Source organism: Atta colombica, unplaced genomic scaffold (assembly GCF_001594045.1).
Source record: "Atta colombica isolate Treedump-2 unplaced genomic scaffold, Acol1.0 scaffold78, whole genome shotgun sequence".
Taxonomy (NCBI): Eukaryota; Metazoa; Arthropoda; class Insecta; order Hymenoptera; family Formicidae; genus Atta; species Atta colombica.
In genome coordinates, this window is record NW_017259570.1 from 794,447 (window position 1) to 811,527 (window position 17,081).

The following is a 17,081-nucleotide window of genomic DNA, read 5'->3' on the forward strand; positions in this document are numbered from 1 at the left end:
TAAATAATATCAAACGAACATTCCGTCAACACAAACAATTTACTACCTATGTTCTATTTTAGGTATTAAATTCAAGTTTCTCATTTTCTATTGGTAACTTATTGCATCTTTAAAGGAGGATTTGTACTCAAACACAATTTTTCTTTTTATTTTTTTCTTTTTTCATGCTCTGATTTTTTTAGAAAGAATGATAAATTCCAGGCAAGCCCTAAAATTTTAGGGGTTTTCCACACTGATAGAAAAGATTGACTAAATATGGCGCAGCATTTTTAATTGATTGCAGCAGCCAATGTTTGTTGCATTAGTCAATCAAAATCCTATACTGACATTGCGGATAGGCTAACGCAATCAAAAATTGGCTATTACAGCCAATTAAAAATGCTATGCCATATTTTATCATCCAATCTAATTTGCTGCAGCAGCCAATCTTTTCTTTCAGTGCAGGAATTTTCCCAGAATATATATAAAATTCCAATATAATTCCAGGTTCCAAGGATATTCAAGAACCGCTGGACACCACATTTACTACTGCTTATTGCATTACGTCTCTGCCTGTGATTGGTCGATTCATTTACTGTCTTAGAGACTGCGCGCAATCAAAGGAATAAGGAACAAGAAATAAAGAATAAGAATTTCCATTTATCAGAAACTGTGTATTCTATGCATGGTTTCTGATAGACTGAAATTCTTATTCTTTATTCCCTATTCCCTATTTTATTTTACGCAGCTCTTCACTGCTTTACATTTTTCTGTAAGCCATAACCTTTAGGTTATGATATACAAAATACATAAGCATAGGGTACGTATTAACGAACGCAACAGTTGAGTGAGCGCTTACTGTTACTGGTGAATAATATTTTTTTAGAGCATCCAATCAGAATTTTAGATCTAAAGGAATACATTAATGAGCGCTAATACAGCGAGCGCTCACTCAACTGTTGAGTCTGTTGAATGCATAATTGATACGCAAAATGCGCAAGTATAGCACAACTAGCATAAAACCATGGACCAATGAACATGTATGTAAATCAATATAGAAACTTTATGGATGTTTATTGATCTAGATAATTTTATTTAGCTATGCTATGCATTTTGTGTGCTATGCTCCATAAAAAAAAAAAAAAAAAAAAAAAAAAAAAAAAAAAAAAAAAAAAAAAAAAAACAAAAAGAAGAAGAACCAAATATGGGATAATCGAATAACTATTGATTGATAAAAAAAACTGATAAAATGATTCGTCATTTAAAGTTTTGTCATTTAAAGTAATGAGAAATAAACATGACGCGGACTCAGGAGCTGTTAAATCTTCTAATTAGCGAAAGGACGAGAAATTCCACCCGAATTTCAGACGAGTTCGCTTTTACGAAATTCGGAATTGGGTTAGCCGCGCGGAATGCATTCGGGGCTGAAAGTAGTTCACGAATTGTCGGACAATGCACTGTGACAATACTGCTTCGGCGAACGATATAATACTGATTGCGCAATAACGCATTCGTTAGCTCGCTTGCTCGTTCACCTTTAAGACAATCATTATCGCCATGCACGTGTCCTCGACCTGGACATAAGGGTACGGACTCCTCCTTAATTAACGCGTCCTTTCAAAAAGAGTGGCACACGAAGCGAACTTCTATTATATCGATTTTGCTGTCTATGTCGCCAATGCAATTTCGTTCAATCTCTATTTTTATGGAATTATTTTATCGTCGCATTGTTTCGATTATAACGAATTACTGAGCAGTTTTATAAATGTACATATAGTTGAATTATCTCTTAATTGTAACGTATTAACTTTTAATTGTGTTATTGCGAAATTAGCTACCCGGAGAAAGAATTACCGTACAAAAAGTGCTTGTAAATAATAGACATCATTTGGAAACGTACATTCTAGAGTTTTCTCTCCACTTGTAATTTTTTAAAAAATTAAAAACTAAAAATTTATGACTGGCCTAAATAAAATTGTGAGGAATTACATTAATGTAAAGAAATATCTATTTAACAGATAGAAAAAATATTTTCATTAATATAATTCAGCTTTTTTAATTTCAAATAATATATAAATTATTAGTATCAATAATTAAATTAATACTTCGTATGTGCGCGAAACGAAAACTCGCAGCACAAAATATAAAATATACAACGGCGTAAAATATAAATGATGTTGAACGAGAAAATATCATTTTACCGCGGAGAACAAAGTCGGATTGTATTGCAATAGAGAGGAAAAATTTATAACTTCTCCGGATATCTAGCAGGCTTTTGAATGGCATGATTGTTCGAACTCACTCGAATAAAGTGCATGTATCTCTCTCTCTCTCTTTCTTTCTTTTGCCATGGATTGCTAGCTTATCGTCGGAGAATATCACTGTTCTTTCGTCAGTAAAAATGTGTCAGAACGATTAGACTATGTAAGAGCTCGTCGACCCTCCTCTTCAGGGTCGAGACGCTTGAACGACACTTTTATCATCATCATGCGTGCTCTCATGTCTCATTATATTTCCCTTTTTCCCGGTTATTCTTATTTTCCCTACTTATTTTGTTTACAACGAGTTATTTTCGTGGCTGATAATTCTCATGCATGTGAAAGTAGTACACTTATTTACATTGTATGTATTTTAACATTTTTAACATCAAGAGAAATTATCATTTATTGCATCTTTCTAATCTTTAATCAATTTCTATTATGTGTACAAATTAATTGAAATTGTATATTTTTTTGTTTAAGTTTTATTACAAATAAATTTCGAGATTTCTCAAGGCAATATATATCGACTTGTAATTTGGTTTATAAAACGTAAGCATTGAACATTTTTATAATCTTCGCGATAAACGACGACGTGAACAAACGCAATAAAAGCGAAGAAATACTCTTTTTTGCGATTAAATACGAAGCGCACACGCAGGTTCTGCTTTCTATGACTCACGAATTACAGCTTTTCGATTGAGGGTGAGATCCCCAAACTTGAACTACCCCTCGGCCAGAAAAGTATCGCAAGGGAGGTTTGCCTCCTTCGTCACATACATATATTGCTTGACAGTGATTCTCAAAGTGAAATTATCTCGTCATCTATGTCTATGCGATAAATATTTGGAAAAGTAAAAATCTTCAATTGTTCATAATTAATGTTGGTATAATATTTTAGGAAATTATCATTCGTAAGATTTAGTGTGTTTCTAACTTCGGTTTAACAAGTTTTCTGAAGTTTATTATCTTTATTCGAGAATGTGTGATAGAAAATTGTACTCAACTATAATAGTTTGGTATAAATTTCCATAAAATTTCTTGAAATTATCCGCCAGTATATTTCCTTGAAAATTCCCGTCAATTTCTTGAGAAATTTTACAAAAATTAATACTAAGAGTTTTTAGAGAATAGACATATAAAACTTGAATAAGTATCTACTGCACTTTCTTACTAACAAATTCCATTTAACTTTTATAAATAAATTCTAATATTTTTAACACAATTTTATTATTAACACTAATAAAAGTATATTTGAAAATATTTTTAATAATTTGATATTTTTATATCCTTATAATAACTCTACTTTGTATATTATTCTTTCTAATATCTATATTTATAATCATTAAAATTTGTTCAATCAAATCTTCCTCATTACGAAAAATTAATTAAATATTAATTATTCAATACAATAATCTAAATTGTTTTGTTTTCAAAAATAAAAACTACATTGTGTGTACTCTCAATGAATATTTATCTAAATTTCCAAGAACAACTTTCTAGAGACATTTCGACTCTTCTAACAGAAACAATTTGGTTCGTGCCCAGATTTAGATTTCTATCCAGTATTTCATCTTTCGAACGACATCAACTGAGACGAGATACAATACAAAAAAAGCCATATGTAACATATATATTTCAATAAACTTAATATAATTTCGTATGAATTAAAGATTAACGCTTGAGTGGTAAAACTTGCGTCTTTTTCTCATAATTAATTTACATACGCATCATTTATATTTAAATATGCTTTAACTTCGAAATATTCTTTGATATACATAATATATTTTTTGGAAATATGGTTCTTATGACAAATATTATACATGCCAGCTCACAATGTGTTAGAATAAAGTATAGATGTATGCAAAGGTCAGATTAGTACATGTTACGATTAATCAATTTTTAAATCTGATTTTGAGACTCATGTTTCAATTTTATGTATAATAAAGATCAGTTTCTTAAATTAAAGGGTGGAAATCGTGAAGATATTGGGATGAACAAAACCTGTCTTTAAGACCGATATTCATAGTCAGTTCTTACATTCAAGACTATCTTAAGTACAGTCTTGAGATATCATAAATCAATCAGAGAGCCATATTAGCGTCTTAAAAGATTACTTAAGATTACTCTTGTAATAAAAATAGATTAAGCAGATTATACATAGGCAGTATTCATAATCCGTTCTTATTTTAAGACTATCTTAAGTAATGTTTTCAGATGCAAATACAGCCTTTTTGATTGGTTCACATCTTAAGACTGTACTTAAAACGATCTTTTGAATATAAGAATCGACAACACGGAGAGAATTTTTTCTTAGAGTTTATTCTGAAAATATGATAATAATGTTAACAACATTATATTGTATTTCAGAGAATTTTGTAAATTTCCCTAATTCATTAATAAAATTACAATAAAATATAAAATAAGTTTGATTAATTTTATTAAAGTAATAAAAATCTTTAAAATATTGTATGGTATCACAACTATATTTCCAGGATAAATTTTAAGAAATAATTCTCTCCGTGTATGAATATCAACCTAAGTTTCAAGTATAAAATTCAAAAATGTTAAATGCGCTATATTATTTCATAAGACGATATATTCGTCCAGCGCAATAATGGATATTCGCAATATATTGAGGAACAAAAAAGAGGAATAGAGGAGTAGTTTTGCAAGTCGAAAATGTATGACGCCACGAAGTAGCCATTAGCTCGAGATCCATGTCGCAACCCGATGATCATCCCGTTGTCTCGCTTACCGAGATGGGCTCGCCATTCGCCTTTTCTCCATCCAGTATCCTCTGCCTCAGGGCGAGTCTGTCCAAGCTGGCGAGCCTGTAGCTACCACCGGTCTCGCGTTCCCTAGTGAGTCGTTCAGCCGTGCCGCCGTTATTCGAGCCGGCGTTAAAGCTCGACGTATACTTGGGCAGGGTCGGCGGCGGCACCTGCCGCGTCTTCTCCCGGCTCAACATTGTGCTGCTGCTGTAGAGGAAGGACGAGTTGCTGTTGTTGGGTAGACCGACTCGGCCGCCGGACGACGGCGAGACGCCCGACGACGCCGTGGACGATGAAGATGACGATGACGACAGAGGCTTGATGCCGTTGCTCTGGGCGCCGCCCGCGGTACCGTTCTGATTCTCCGTCGTCGACATGTTTTCACCACGCGGAACGGCCTTCTCTTTCTCTCGCTCGTTCCTCCCGCAGGAGATCGCCGCGGGAACTCGACAGGGGATTTAACCCTTAAACCGAAAACCGAGAGATGCTTAACGAGTTCGCTCGTGTTTCGCATTTGACTATACTTGACACGCCGGTATCATGTATCCGTATTGCATAAGTACGTGTATAAAAAAAAGGCTATTGTAATCCGATTATTGTTCATGTAACGACTTTGGTGCGAACGTATTAAACAAAAACGTGTTTTTGAGACATCAAGACATTCTGGTTGCGTTTTGAATTTATATGATGTAAAATTGATTCTATGGCACTGGAAGTATATATCGACTGATCATTACTGATCGTTTCTATTTTTTAGATTAATTATTTAGATTAATTTCTTGCGTAAAAAATAGTATTTTGAAATTGTTTACCTTTTCAATAATTATGTTCTTTCTACTGATGAAATATTTAGTTTTCATTACTTTCTTTATTTTCATAATAATTTATTCATAATAATTCATTTATTTGGTCTTTTTAAAGTAAGTAAATGTACTTTTAATTGATTTATAGTCTAATACATGTACATAAAAGATAATATGCATATACATATATATTACTGTATAATAAAATTTGTTAACATAATTGCGTCTCAGAAACTGCTGTTTTGATTAAAAATTTTGAAGTATAAGAGCTGCGACAATTGCAATTACCGTACGCAGTTTTATGAAAGAGAGTCCAAAGCTGGGTATCGAGCGAATAATTTTTTCTTCAGGACGGAAAAGTGAAATTTTTTATGTATGTATGTACACATACAAAAAATTTTCACTTTCACATTTCTAGAGAAAAGGTTACATGATTGGCTTCCTATAAAGAAATTGTAGACGCAGTGAAGATTCGAGTGATGTGCAAAGCGCATGAATGCGTGTAACTGTAAATCGACCGTGTGTCTCGGAACGACCGATCGAAAGGCTGAATGACCCCGCAAAACTTTATTTGGAACTCGTTCAGCAGAAACCATCCGCTCATTGAGCAAGCTTCTCTCACGCGGTAATGAATTTATCCTTGCCTATCCAATATAATGAAAAGAACGATCTACTGTTCTTTAAACGGATACCTACTTTTCTTATTTTTATTTTAAATTTATTTAAGCATACGTTAAAAAAACTAAATTTTAATAAATATTGTTTGAAGTTCTAAGTAAATACTTAATAAATATAAACATATTTATTTGATAAAAATTTAATCATTAATTTAACTATCTTTTTTCTTGGATAAATATTTATTATTCAAAGAGATATGTATTAAGATGTAGAAGTTTTTTTCAGTCTAAACATAATAAATATATAAATATATAAACATTAAGATAAATATATTATTGTGTTGTCAAAAAAATAAATATATCGTTTCTTTCTTATCAACAATTTTTGTTTGTTTTTTAAACAAACAAAAGTTCTTAAATAAGCAAATAAATACGTAAAAATACTAGCTGTGTTTCTCAACATTTCCTGCGATATTTTTCATGTATCGACGGTTTCAATATAAACGATTGCGATCGACAATTTATGCTGGTAAAGTCACTACGGAGGGAAAAAGAGAGAAGCTTCTCGATCGTGGCAGCTCGCAAAACACGTCCGAAAACCGATACGCAATAAAATGGTTTTGTTTATCGTTGCAAGAGTGTACTCCATGAGACGAGAGCCATCTGGCTCGTCTTACGCGTCACGCGGATAACCGGACGACAACGATGAAAGACGGTGTTCTCGCTCCGACTTCTTAAGTATCTCACGAACGAATGGACCAGCAGCATTTCCCGGGATCGATCGATAAACAGAGAAAACGAATTTAAATGTGAGAACTGTAGATCAATACTTGTACCTTCTTGTACGATCCCTCTTTCGATATTCAAGTAGAAGTGCAACGTTATTCTGCATCTAAATGTTTCACACTGAATGATAATCTGTATTGACATTTCAGAAAATTCGATGTTTATTCGATGCAAATTAAGAGAGCTCCATAATTATATCAACTACATTTATTAATGAACTAAATATCTTAAAGTCTTTGTATCTCAATTTATGTGTGAATTTGTTTCTCAATTCAATGAAAAAATGTCGATAAAGCTAATAAAAGAATAATTAAGAATCACATAAAAACTAATTGGGCAATGAGATAATATGTAGATTTGTATATTGAGAGAAATATTCTTATTACAAGTAAACTAATAAAAAGCCCAACAGTAATGGCATTTTAGTAAGAATTTGATTATTATATAAAAATTTTCCTCAAAATATCATTTTGTTGGTTTAATCGAAACATTTTTTTTTCATATACAACTCTCTGTATTATTCTATTGCCTAATTAGTTTTTTATTCGAATTTTAATTATTTTATGATAATCAGAAATTTTGTTTGACCTCAAAATGTTATTCTTGTTAGACCTTTTTGTTAATCTATAATCAGAACATTTTTCTCAGTGTAGGAAATTACATTTGTTGCAATTGAAAACATATTTTTCTGCATTTTTCTATTTCTCATTGTTAAATTCAATCATTCTGTATTCTATATCGCTCTTCTAACTCGATATCGGAAGAGATTGAAGAATGTCAGTTTCGTTTGTAGACATCTGATATACAACGTTACGAGTTGTTTACGCATGATCACCCAACGTTGACTCACCGGCGGTTGTCTGTGTTTCGACTCACGTATGACTTTGATATCAGGAATGCATTGCAGTAAAAGTAATCACGTTTAAACCGAATCCTACGAAAAAGCTTGCTCTACCACTTCCACCCAACTTCGCGATCAGCCGAGGAAGCGGAAACTGCGAGGCTGTTCCTAATACTTCTAGCAATGTAGATTAATTTCAATCTCAATTTAATTTACTTTTAGTTCTAAGAAATAAAAGAAGATAAATTAATTCAAGATTAAAGTTAATCTATGTTGACAGAAATGAGCTGAATGTCTATTTCAATATAGATTTATTAATTTTTCACTCGGCTCCAACTTACTCTGTATTTTCTTTTAAGTCTTAGAACTAGAGAAAGATAAAAAGTTAATTAAACCAAGATTAAAATTTTAATTACAAGTGTACATTAATTTAGCCCTAGTATTAGATCTATTCTTTCCAGCCTAACATCTTTTCATCTTTTTCTTTTTTTTCTCTGTGAAGAGAGAAAGAGAAAAGATGAGGTGCAAGAAGTCCAGCTGAAAAGAACAAATCTATTATTTCATATTTGCGTGCGTTAATGAAACAGAATTCAAGTCTCTTTCTCCGTTTCTGCAAGCAAAATTACTCAGGGAGGAATTTCAAAAACCGATACTGTTTCGCCGAATGCAATTATCGACGCGTGTAAATACGGAGGAAAAAGCATCCCGAGATGATCGTCGCGTTATCACGGATAAATATAGAGGTCACTTTCAGTGCGCCGAAAATTATATAGGTTTCACCGTCCTCATGGAAAGTAGAATGAGATAGAAGGAGACAGTATTGCATTAAACTGGAGTCATCGGTTTTCATTCGCGTGTTCGCTTGAGAGAGCGTTTCTCGTCCTCGAGGAAATAACGTGGAGCTTTCCGATGATCATAGATCGACATTCAAACTGATTACTCAAGAGTGGACCTTAAGTCGACATACATCATGCCGGAATGTCTTGGACCCAATTGCACCAATGTTACTTTGATTTTAAGCAAGACTTAAAACTCTCTTCGTTTCGTTTTAAAGCGAAAGAGAGACAGAGAGAGTTTTAAACTTTGCTTAAAATCAAAGTAATATTGGGCCTACAATCGGGTCTTAAGCACGATTTCACTCATGTTTGACTATTAACCAAGGTTTAACTTATTTCTCATCTCTCAATGCTAGAATTGAAAAAAATGTGAGAAATAAGTTGAATCTCGGTTAAAAATTAACCATGAGTTGTGAAACTCGGTTCAACAACTCATGGTTTCTTCAATTCTTAACAGAGGTTCAACTTATTTCTCATCTTTTTCCAACTCTATAATTGGAAAGAGACAATGAATAAGTTGAACCTCGGTTAAGAGTTAACCGTCAGTTGTGGAACCGGGTCTGATAGCCTTATTTAGAGAGAACACCGTCGAACGTTGAGCACATGCACTCGTTCGTTCCGAGATCGAGATACCGCGACATGCTCGCTGCGTAGGTGGTGCGCGCGCGGAATACGAGGGTTGTTCGCTGGGAGGGAAGGGGAGGGAGGGAGGGAGGGAGGGGGAGAGAGAGAGAGAGAGAGAGAGACAAGGAACAGAGCGGATTGGAGAACGAGAGTACGCGCGCGCAAGACAGAGTGAGAAGGAAAAGGGAGACGCGTCGTACTGCGTGGGTCCCTCGAGGCCCGAGAAGCCGGCGTTGTCGATGATTCATGCCGTTGGCGAGCCGGCCGAGTGCAGCGGCGTTTTCACTCTCATTTCACGTGCGGTTCGTCGCGCGGGAATGAGAGAGAAAAGAAAGAGAGAGAAAGAAAGAAAAGAGCGCCGAGTAAACGCGGGTATACCTATCCACCGCGCACGAAGCGAGACGCCACAGTTCCACACTACCGCGTTCTCGAGATGAAGCACGACAGATCCACGAAACTATCGCCGCGCCCGACTCGGATGAACTGCGACGACCACGCCTGATGCAGCTGCCGCGGGCGCGAGGGGGAGAGCGAGAAAGAAAGAGTGAGAAGGAGAGAAACTTCATACGAGCGCCAATCGCAGCTGTCGGTCGCGACGACGCGAGCGCCACCAACCGATCGCGTGGACCAATCAGAGCGTCCGCCGCGACGGCGCGAGAACGAACCCGAATGATATCGAGTGTCGATACTGCAGCGCCGCACCGGTTTGCCATGCCGCTACTTTCAACCTTTACAAGGCTTTGAACGGGGAAGTACTTTTGCTTTCGTTCGTCACGACTTTTATGTAAACTCAGACTTTTGTATAGTCGATTTCGCACCTATTAGTTTTTATTTTATTCGTTGTATCTAACAATAAGCCTCTTATTTTTTTAAATTTAATTTATTAATTTCAATTACATGATTACAGATTTTATTGTGATTCTCTCCTTTTGGATTCACAAGTCACTTGGCCTTGCAATTAGCCTACATGAGCGATAAAGTCTATATTTATGTTGACTTATATTGTTACTAAATGGATGCCATTTAGTGATCAACTAAATATCGTTGTATCTTTCTTTGCATTTCATGAGCAATAAAGATAAATGGAAGACATTATTTTCTCATTTGTAGCTTGAAAAATAATACTTACAATTATATTTTGGTTCACCGAAGATGACTTGGAAAAAAACCGAAACATTTGACTTTTGTACTTATTAAAAAAAAATACATTAAATAATTAATTTGCACTCCAATTATCACAAATTTTGATTCTCATTCGAGCTACAGTTTCTTTTTTTTTTTTTTTAATTTAGATTTCTATTGTATATATTACAATTTTCTATTGTGTATATTATTATCTTATGTAAACGCTACTTCGGAGACGATAAACTTATTCTGTTTAGTTGAACTTCTTGCACTGTTCATCTCGTCTCTTTTTTTTTTCTTCAATGCGGAGAGAAAGAAAAAAGATGAACGATGCAAAAAGACTGAAGATAGTGCAAGAAGTTCAACTGAAAAGAACAGGCGTTATATTCTTTCCTTACGTTGATTTCCTTTACGTTGATCAAAGAATTAATAAAACATGTCTCTACATTTTGTAAAAAGTTTAAGAAATAAAGACTTAAAATTCTTCGATTACATTAACAATACTGGATACTCATTGATTCTGTTGAAAACTTATCTCTCATTTTCAGAAAACCGAATATTAATCATATTTTAAATTTAAATATATAAACCAAATATTATTATTTTTTTAATAAATAAATTGTTCAATTTTCGAAATTGAATTATTATTAAATTTTTGCAAGATATTCGATATCATTTTATTGGAGATATTAATGCACATTGCGGGTAATTATTATTGAAAGACTGCAGGAAACGCATTTATTAATATTTAACAAGCTCGTAAATGCAATTAATTATTATACAATTAATTGCCTCCAATTAAGTATAATAATTAATTGTGAATAGTAATATAGTTAATTAAATTTCATTAATTAGTAATTTAATTATTAATCACTCACATGAAAATACATGTAGAACACACGTAAATTTTAATTCAGTAGTAGTTTACGATTTTCATTTCATTTCCAAGAAATATAAGTATATCAATATTATAAGTCTAGAGAAATACAACGATTAATGTAAAAACTATTAAGATATAAGAAAAATCTATTATAAATTGTCAAAAAAATCGACTTGGATTACTGTGACAAAATGGCAATTATTGTTTCGATTAAACATAGTTTGCAAAATTGCAAGAATATGGAAAATAAAGTGATAAAATCAATTTTATCGAATAACAGAAGATTCTCATATCATAGCATCGCGTCGACTAATCACGCACCCAAAACAATGGCTGTTTTGAATTAATCTTAAGTGATTCGAGCACGCATACGCGCCGTTCTTGATTTCCACGATGTCAACGCTCTCGCAATCGCGATTGTCTTCGTCTCTTGATGCAATGCTTGTTATTCGAGTGCGTCCACTAGGAAGTAAGCACGGCGGCAATCGTACTCGTTTTGCGGCCTTAATTGGACATTGAGTTAATGAGAGCACCGAACTGTCGAGATCACGCGTGCCTGCGTACGTGTGTGCAAGCATGTATGAAAGAATGAAACGAGAATAAAAAGAACGGACTCTCGAACGGAATGCAGTTCGTGACAATGCGTCGTCGGTTCCCGACTCGCGAAGTCGGATGGAAACTCTGACTTCTTGAGGATTCCTTCGCCAATCTCCTCGAGTCATTTGACATTATCTCGTATATTAATCAAATCATTACGCATAGAAATTGATAGTCTCTTATTGTAGATTGCAAAAATTCACATATTATTGTTACGCATAAAATCACAATTTAATATTTTTCCAAATGTCATTCAATCCTCTCTAAAAAATTTTTAAAATTAATCCATTTAAAAAAATTTCTTAATTCTAGAATTTTTCTCTAAAAAATTGATTCATTTCCTTTCTAAATTGATCTTTTTTCTAAAGTTCTTAATGTTAGAATTTCTTTCTTTCTAAGAAACTGATCCATTTTTTTTCTAAATTTCTTAATTTTGGATTCCAAAGTTAAGAAATTTCCTTTTCTCTAAGAAGTTCATCTACTTGTTCTAAATTTCTTAATTTTACCTGAGCATTTTTACTTGAGCACAATCTATTATCAATTATCTCTTATTTTGAGGAATCGCTCAGTTCATTTACACGACACTGCTCTAGTGAAATTCAACTCATTTAAGGGGAATCCTAAAATCGTCCTGTTTTACCATGATTACATTTTAGGAAAAATCTCCAACGAATTGGCTTCATGGATTGCAAAATTTTTTTACAGAATTAAAGAACGCACAAAAAGATCCCGGAAAACACGATTTCGTGAGAAAATCGGAAAAAAATTAAAAAATTCACTTTTTCTGGCACGTACAATTGGCATCTCTGGAGATTAACATTTGTTTGATATAAAAGTTTTACAGCTTGTCAGCTTGTAGATTGAAAATAAGCGTGAAGCAGAATTCCGATTACTTGAACAATCCTGAGTTTGCGAAATGATTGAAAGCCTAATAAAAAAAGATTTCTAAAATTAAAGTCATATTTTTTGTATAACAATTACTTTTTTTCTCTTTTACAGATTCGAAAATCGTTTTCCAGGATTAAAGTATATACATTAATACATGTTTATGAGATGGAATTTATTCCGAGAATGACAAAAAATTTCGAAATTGAAATCTTAAAAAAAATTATTTGTCAGCATAAACTCCAAACACAGATCCTCACAAACACATATTAATGTGTATACTTTAATTCTTAGAAAAAGATTTTCGAATTCGTAAAAGAGGAAAAGAATAATTGTTATACAAAAATTATGATTAGTCGGTAATACAGACTTAGGTCCTCTTAAGCCAGAATCGAATTGCAAACTAAGATTGGGATTCGTGGAATTTAACTAATCAGAAAAAAGAAAACCAATATCAAGTTTAATGAACTTATTACTTTGCTCAAATTTCGATCTAATCCTAATCTGTAATCTGCTAGGCTTACTGCAGTCATATTTGGTAGAAAGAATATTATCGTTATATGCGAATGAGATGTATTAGCTACCTGTTGAGACTCCTGATTCTTCTGGCAATTATATCTGGCGAGAACAGCTGGATTTAAGCGACGTCTTGACGCTACTGTCGGCGTGTCTGTTGTCGACATCGCGTCGACGATCATCCAATTGCTTAATGGTCAAATTGTAACTCGATATGCGGAAAACGTTTCACTTTCACAAACACGTTATTACGACACGAGTAATTCGGCGACTCACCGTGTATACGAAACACGAGGAATTGCGATCAGGAATAAGCCCGAGAACACGAACTTTGCACAACGAGCGCGATTTTCTCACCATTCGATCGCTTTTAAACATTAATGTGACTAATAACAAAATGGGATTGGCTGATAAAGTCCGCCGAGACTGAAAAAGTTTCTATTCTGTTCGTGACTTTAAATTGTCACTGTGGTTTGAAACCGGAACGACTTGTGTCGTTCTGCGGTTTGGCAATCAGTGAAATCAAAACCGCACAAAGCAAGAATAAGTTAAAAAACAATATTGTACCGTTCAAAATTATCGAAATCGTTTCAAGTTCATTAAGTGAATGCACTTATTAATTGCCACACAAATTATTAAATTTATGATTAACAAAATGATTAATCAGAAGCGCTAGGCTAACAAAGAAATACAGGGAAATGTTCCCCATTCCAATTTTAATAAGTTTTTATTATGGTGTATATAAAAAAATACACCATAATAAAAACTTATTAAAATTGGAATGGGGAATACTTTAGAGGATAAAACATCCAATTGTCAATTTCTTTTAAAACAAATATTGTCAAAACTTACAAAATGAAAAAAAAAATTTTAATAAAAGTCGAATAAATTCAAGAGAACTTTAATAATACCAAAAAATTTTTTGATAAATTTTTAATAAAGAGTTTTTAATAAAAAATTTTTTAAAAACAAATATTGAAAAAAATGGTTTTGTTTCAATATCATATAAAGAGTACTCAGAAAATCGTTTAATTTTTGTGTACAAACATTTTTTCCATTCTTTATAGTTTCAATGATATTTGAAAGAATTCGAAAAAAACAAAAAAACCCGATTTTCTTTAAAAAGGTATTTTTATCTTCTTAAAAGTAAAATAATATTATTCTTTATTTTGATTCGAGTTTAAACAACACTAAAAGTTCAAAATTGAAGAAGGATCTCCTTGTGCTTCTATATAAGTTATAATATAGACTACAATTTACGCCAGTATAGTATCCAATTCTAAGAATCGTAGAAGGACACTGATGTCATAATACAAGTTTAGAGATAATAGTAGTAACGTAGAAAAACAAACAGGATTAAGTAGAGAAATAGAATCTACAATAAGCGTCTAGCAAATTGTAATTGTGACGTGGCTTTCCAAGTTTTCACAGATTAAACGCCGTTTTAAAAGCAAAAATAAGACGTAATAGAAATTTTAGGAGAGACTAAAGTAGACAAAAATCACACATTATTTTCACATATGCAGTTTTCAAAATTCTCCAAAAAATTTAGATAATTAATTAATGTTCCTAATCTTAATGTAATTAATTAAGTAATAATTTAATATAGGTATATATCAATTTTTCTCTACATGAAATGCTTTTAACACATTATCACAGATTAATATCCTAATTTCCTTGTGAAAATTAATGTAAAATCTCTTCCACGCGCCGACAAGTCCTTCGGCCGATCATCGTGCAAATGCTGAATTCAAGCGGCGTAGTATTAATATTGCGGACACGAAGTCGACTTTAACGTTCCGACGATCGGAATGCGACTAACCTTATCAGAAAGAGAGATAGAGACTCACCGCTGCCGTAACGTCCGAAGTGACCGTGACGCCGATGACGTCCCAGTTGTCATCGTCATCGTCGGAGTCATGCGGTCGTCCAGCATCCGTACAGCACCGGAAACAAACCAGAAAAATGGATAGGACGTAGGATAAAAGAGGAAGCAGTATTGTAACACCGTGATAAGGATGATAAAGAGCAAAAATGATAAGGAGCAAGGATCGTCCGGGACACGCAGGAGGAGGGGAAGAGAAACGTTATATTAGAATTATCTATTTCTGTATTAAAATATATATTTTTTTATATTCAACATTTTTTTTACATAGCTGTTCGTCATACATTAGACATACATTTGATGTTTTCTTTATCATAACTGTTCGTTTTCTTTATCATAATTGTTCGTCAGGTATATATTTAGATATGTATTTTATGCCAATTTATTCCGATGAATGTTTTCGATTGATAAAACGTATCAATAAATTTGAGAAAATAACCTTAATTGGTTGATATATCGCGATATTTTATCTTCAATAAGTATATAGTATCCATAACTGGTTGTTAATGCTTTAAGCAACGTAGCATTTATGTACCATTGAAACTGGATAATTACTGCAAATAGAATCTCTCGAGAGTTTAATTCAATAATAAAAGCAGAAACTAGTTTCTCTTTCAAAAATTATAATATAATAGTTTGCTTTAGAAACAAGTTACATTCGAAAAATTCTTCTCCACAATATATATTTGAGATGTATTTAGACATCATGTTGAAATAACATAAGAATGTAAAAATTATCAAAGCCATATTAAATTAAATTTAAAAAGGTACAAAAAGATACACGTACTCTCTAAAATCTTAGGAATTTAATTCTAAAGAATGACAACGATCGGTATTCATAGTCGGATCTTATATTTAAGACCATCTTAAGTACAGTCTTAAGATGTCATAAATCAATCAGAGGCCGATATTCATAATCGATTCTTATTTTAAGATCGTTTTAAGTAATGTTTTAAGTCTATGCGGTCCTGATCGGTTCGTGATATCTCAAGACAGAACTTAAAACGATCTTAAATATACTCTCTAAATCTGAATCAGTTACTCAGTGGCATACTTGGGGTTGATAATCAATGAAATTTAAGTAAAACAGGAAATGTTTGAGCATTATAGTATAACTAAAATACAGATAGTTGCATGTTAATTTCAATTTTCCAATATTACAATATATTCATTAAATTTATGCACTAAAACAAGATTAATTAGATCACATACAATAATAAAGATCAGCTAGGGATCTTACATTTCATTCACTGATAGCATAGCTTGGCACTGATATCAGTGATTATCCACTGATTCAGATTTAGAAAGTAAGAATAGACTATGAATGCCAGCCAAAGAGTGACAATTGAGCCAGTGTTGAAAAAGAATGGCTCAATTGTCAATTGTCAAAAGTGAGATTTCAGAGTCTTTAGAGTTACGTTCCATTCTAAAGATTTTAAAGAGTAGAAATGGAAATTTGCATCTTACGTGCATCTTGCAGAGCAATCGTAGAAGCCTCCATCCTGATCGTTCGTTCTGATACCCCGCGTCGTTTATTGTTGAATTCTGTCGCGGCGAATCGCGTGAATGACTATATATGCTGCATCGAGGGGTGCCATCGACCGAAATAGATTTTCCAAAATGTACAGATCCCCGGGGTTGGAATTTAAATATCATGCGAAATATATATATATAT

General features: G+C 33.1%; 1 protein-coding gene across 7 annotated transcripts in view; it reads right to left on the minus strand.

Moving 5' to 3' along the window:
• LOC108692684 (septin-7) overlaps window positions 1-17,081 on the minus strand; it is a 44,926-nt gene that overhangs the window by 23,119 nt on the left and 4,726 nt on the right. For 4 of the 7 annotated variants that reach the window (XM_018201062.1, XM_018201061.1, XM_018201060.1 and 1 more), the window contains exons 1-2: window positions 9,897-9,991; window positions 4,996-5,475 (exon numbers count right to left, since the gene is read on the minus strand). The exons of 1 other annotated variant lie outside the window; for it this stretch is intronic. In XM_018201062.1, coding sequence (XP_018056551.1) covers window positions 4,996-5,388 — 393 coding nt within the window. In that variant the 5' untranslated portion in view covers window positions 5,389-5,475; window positions 9,897-9,991. Of the gene's footprint in view, window positions 1-4,995; window positions 5,476-9,896; window positions 9,992-13,589; window positions 14,002-15,371; window positions 15,374-16,873; window positions 16,963-17,081 lie in introns of those variants that run through there. 2 more of the 7 variants (XM_018201064.1, XM_018201063.1) reach the window with 2 other exon arrangements.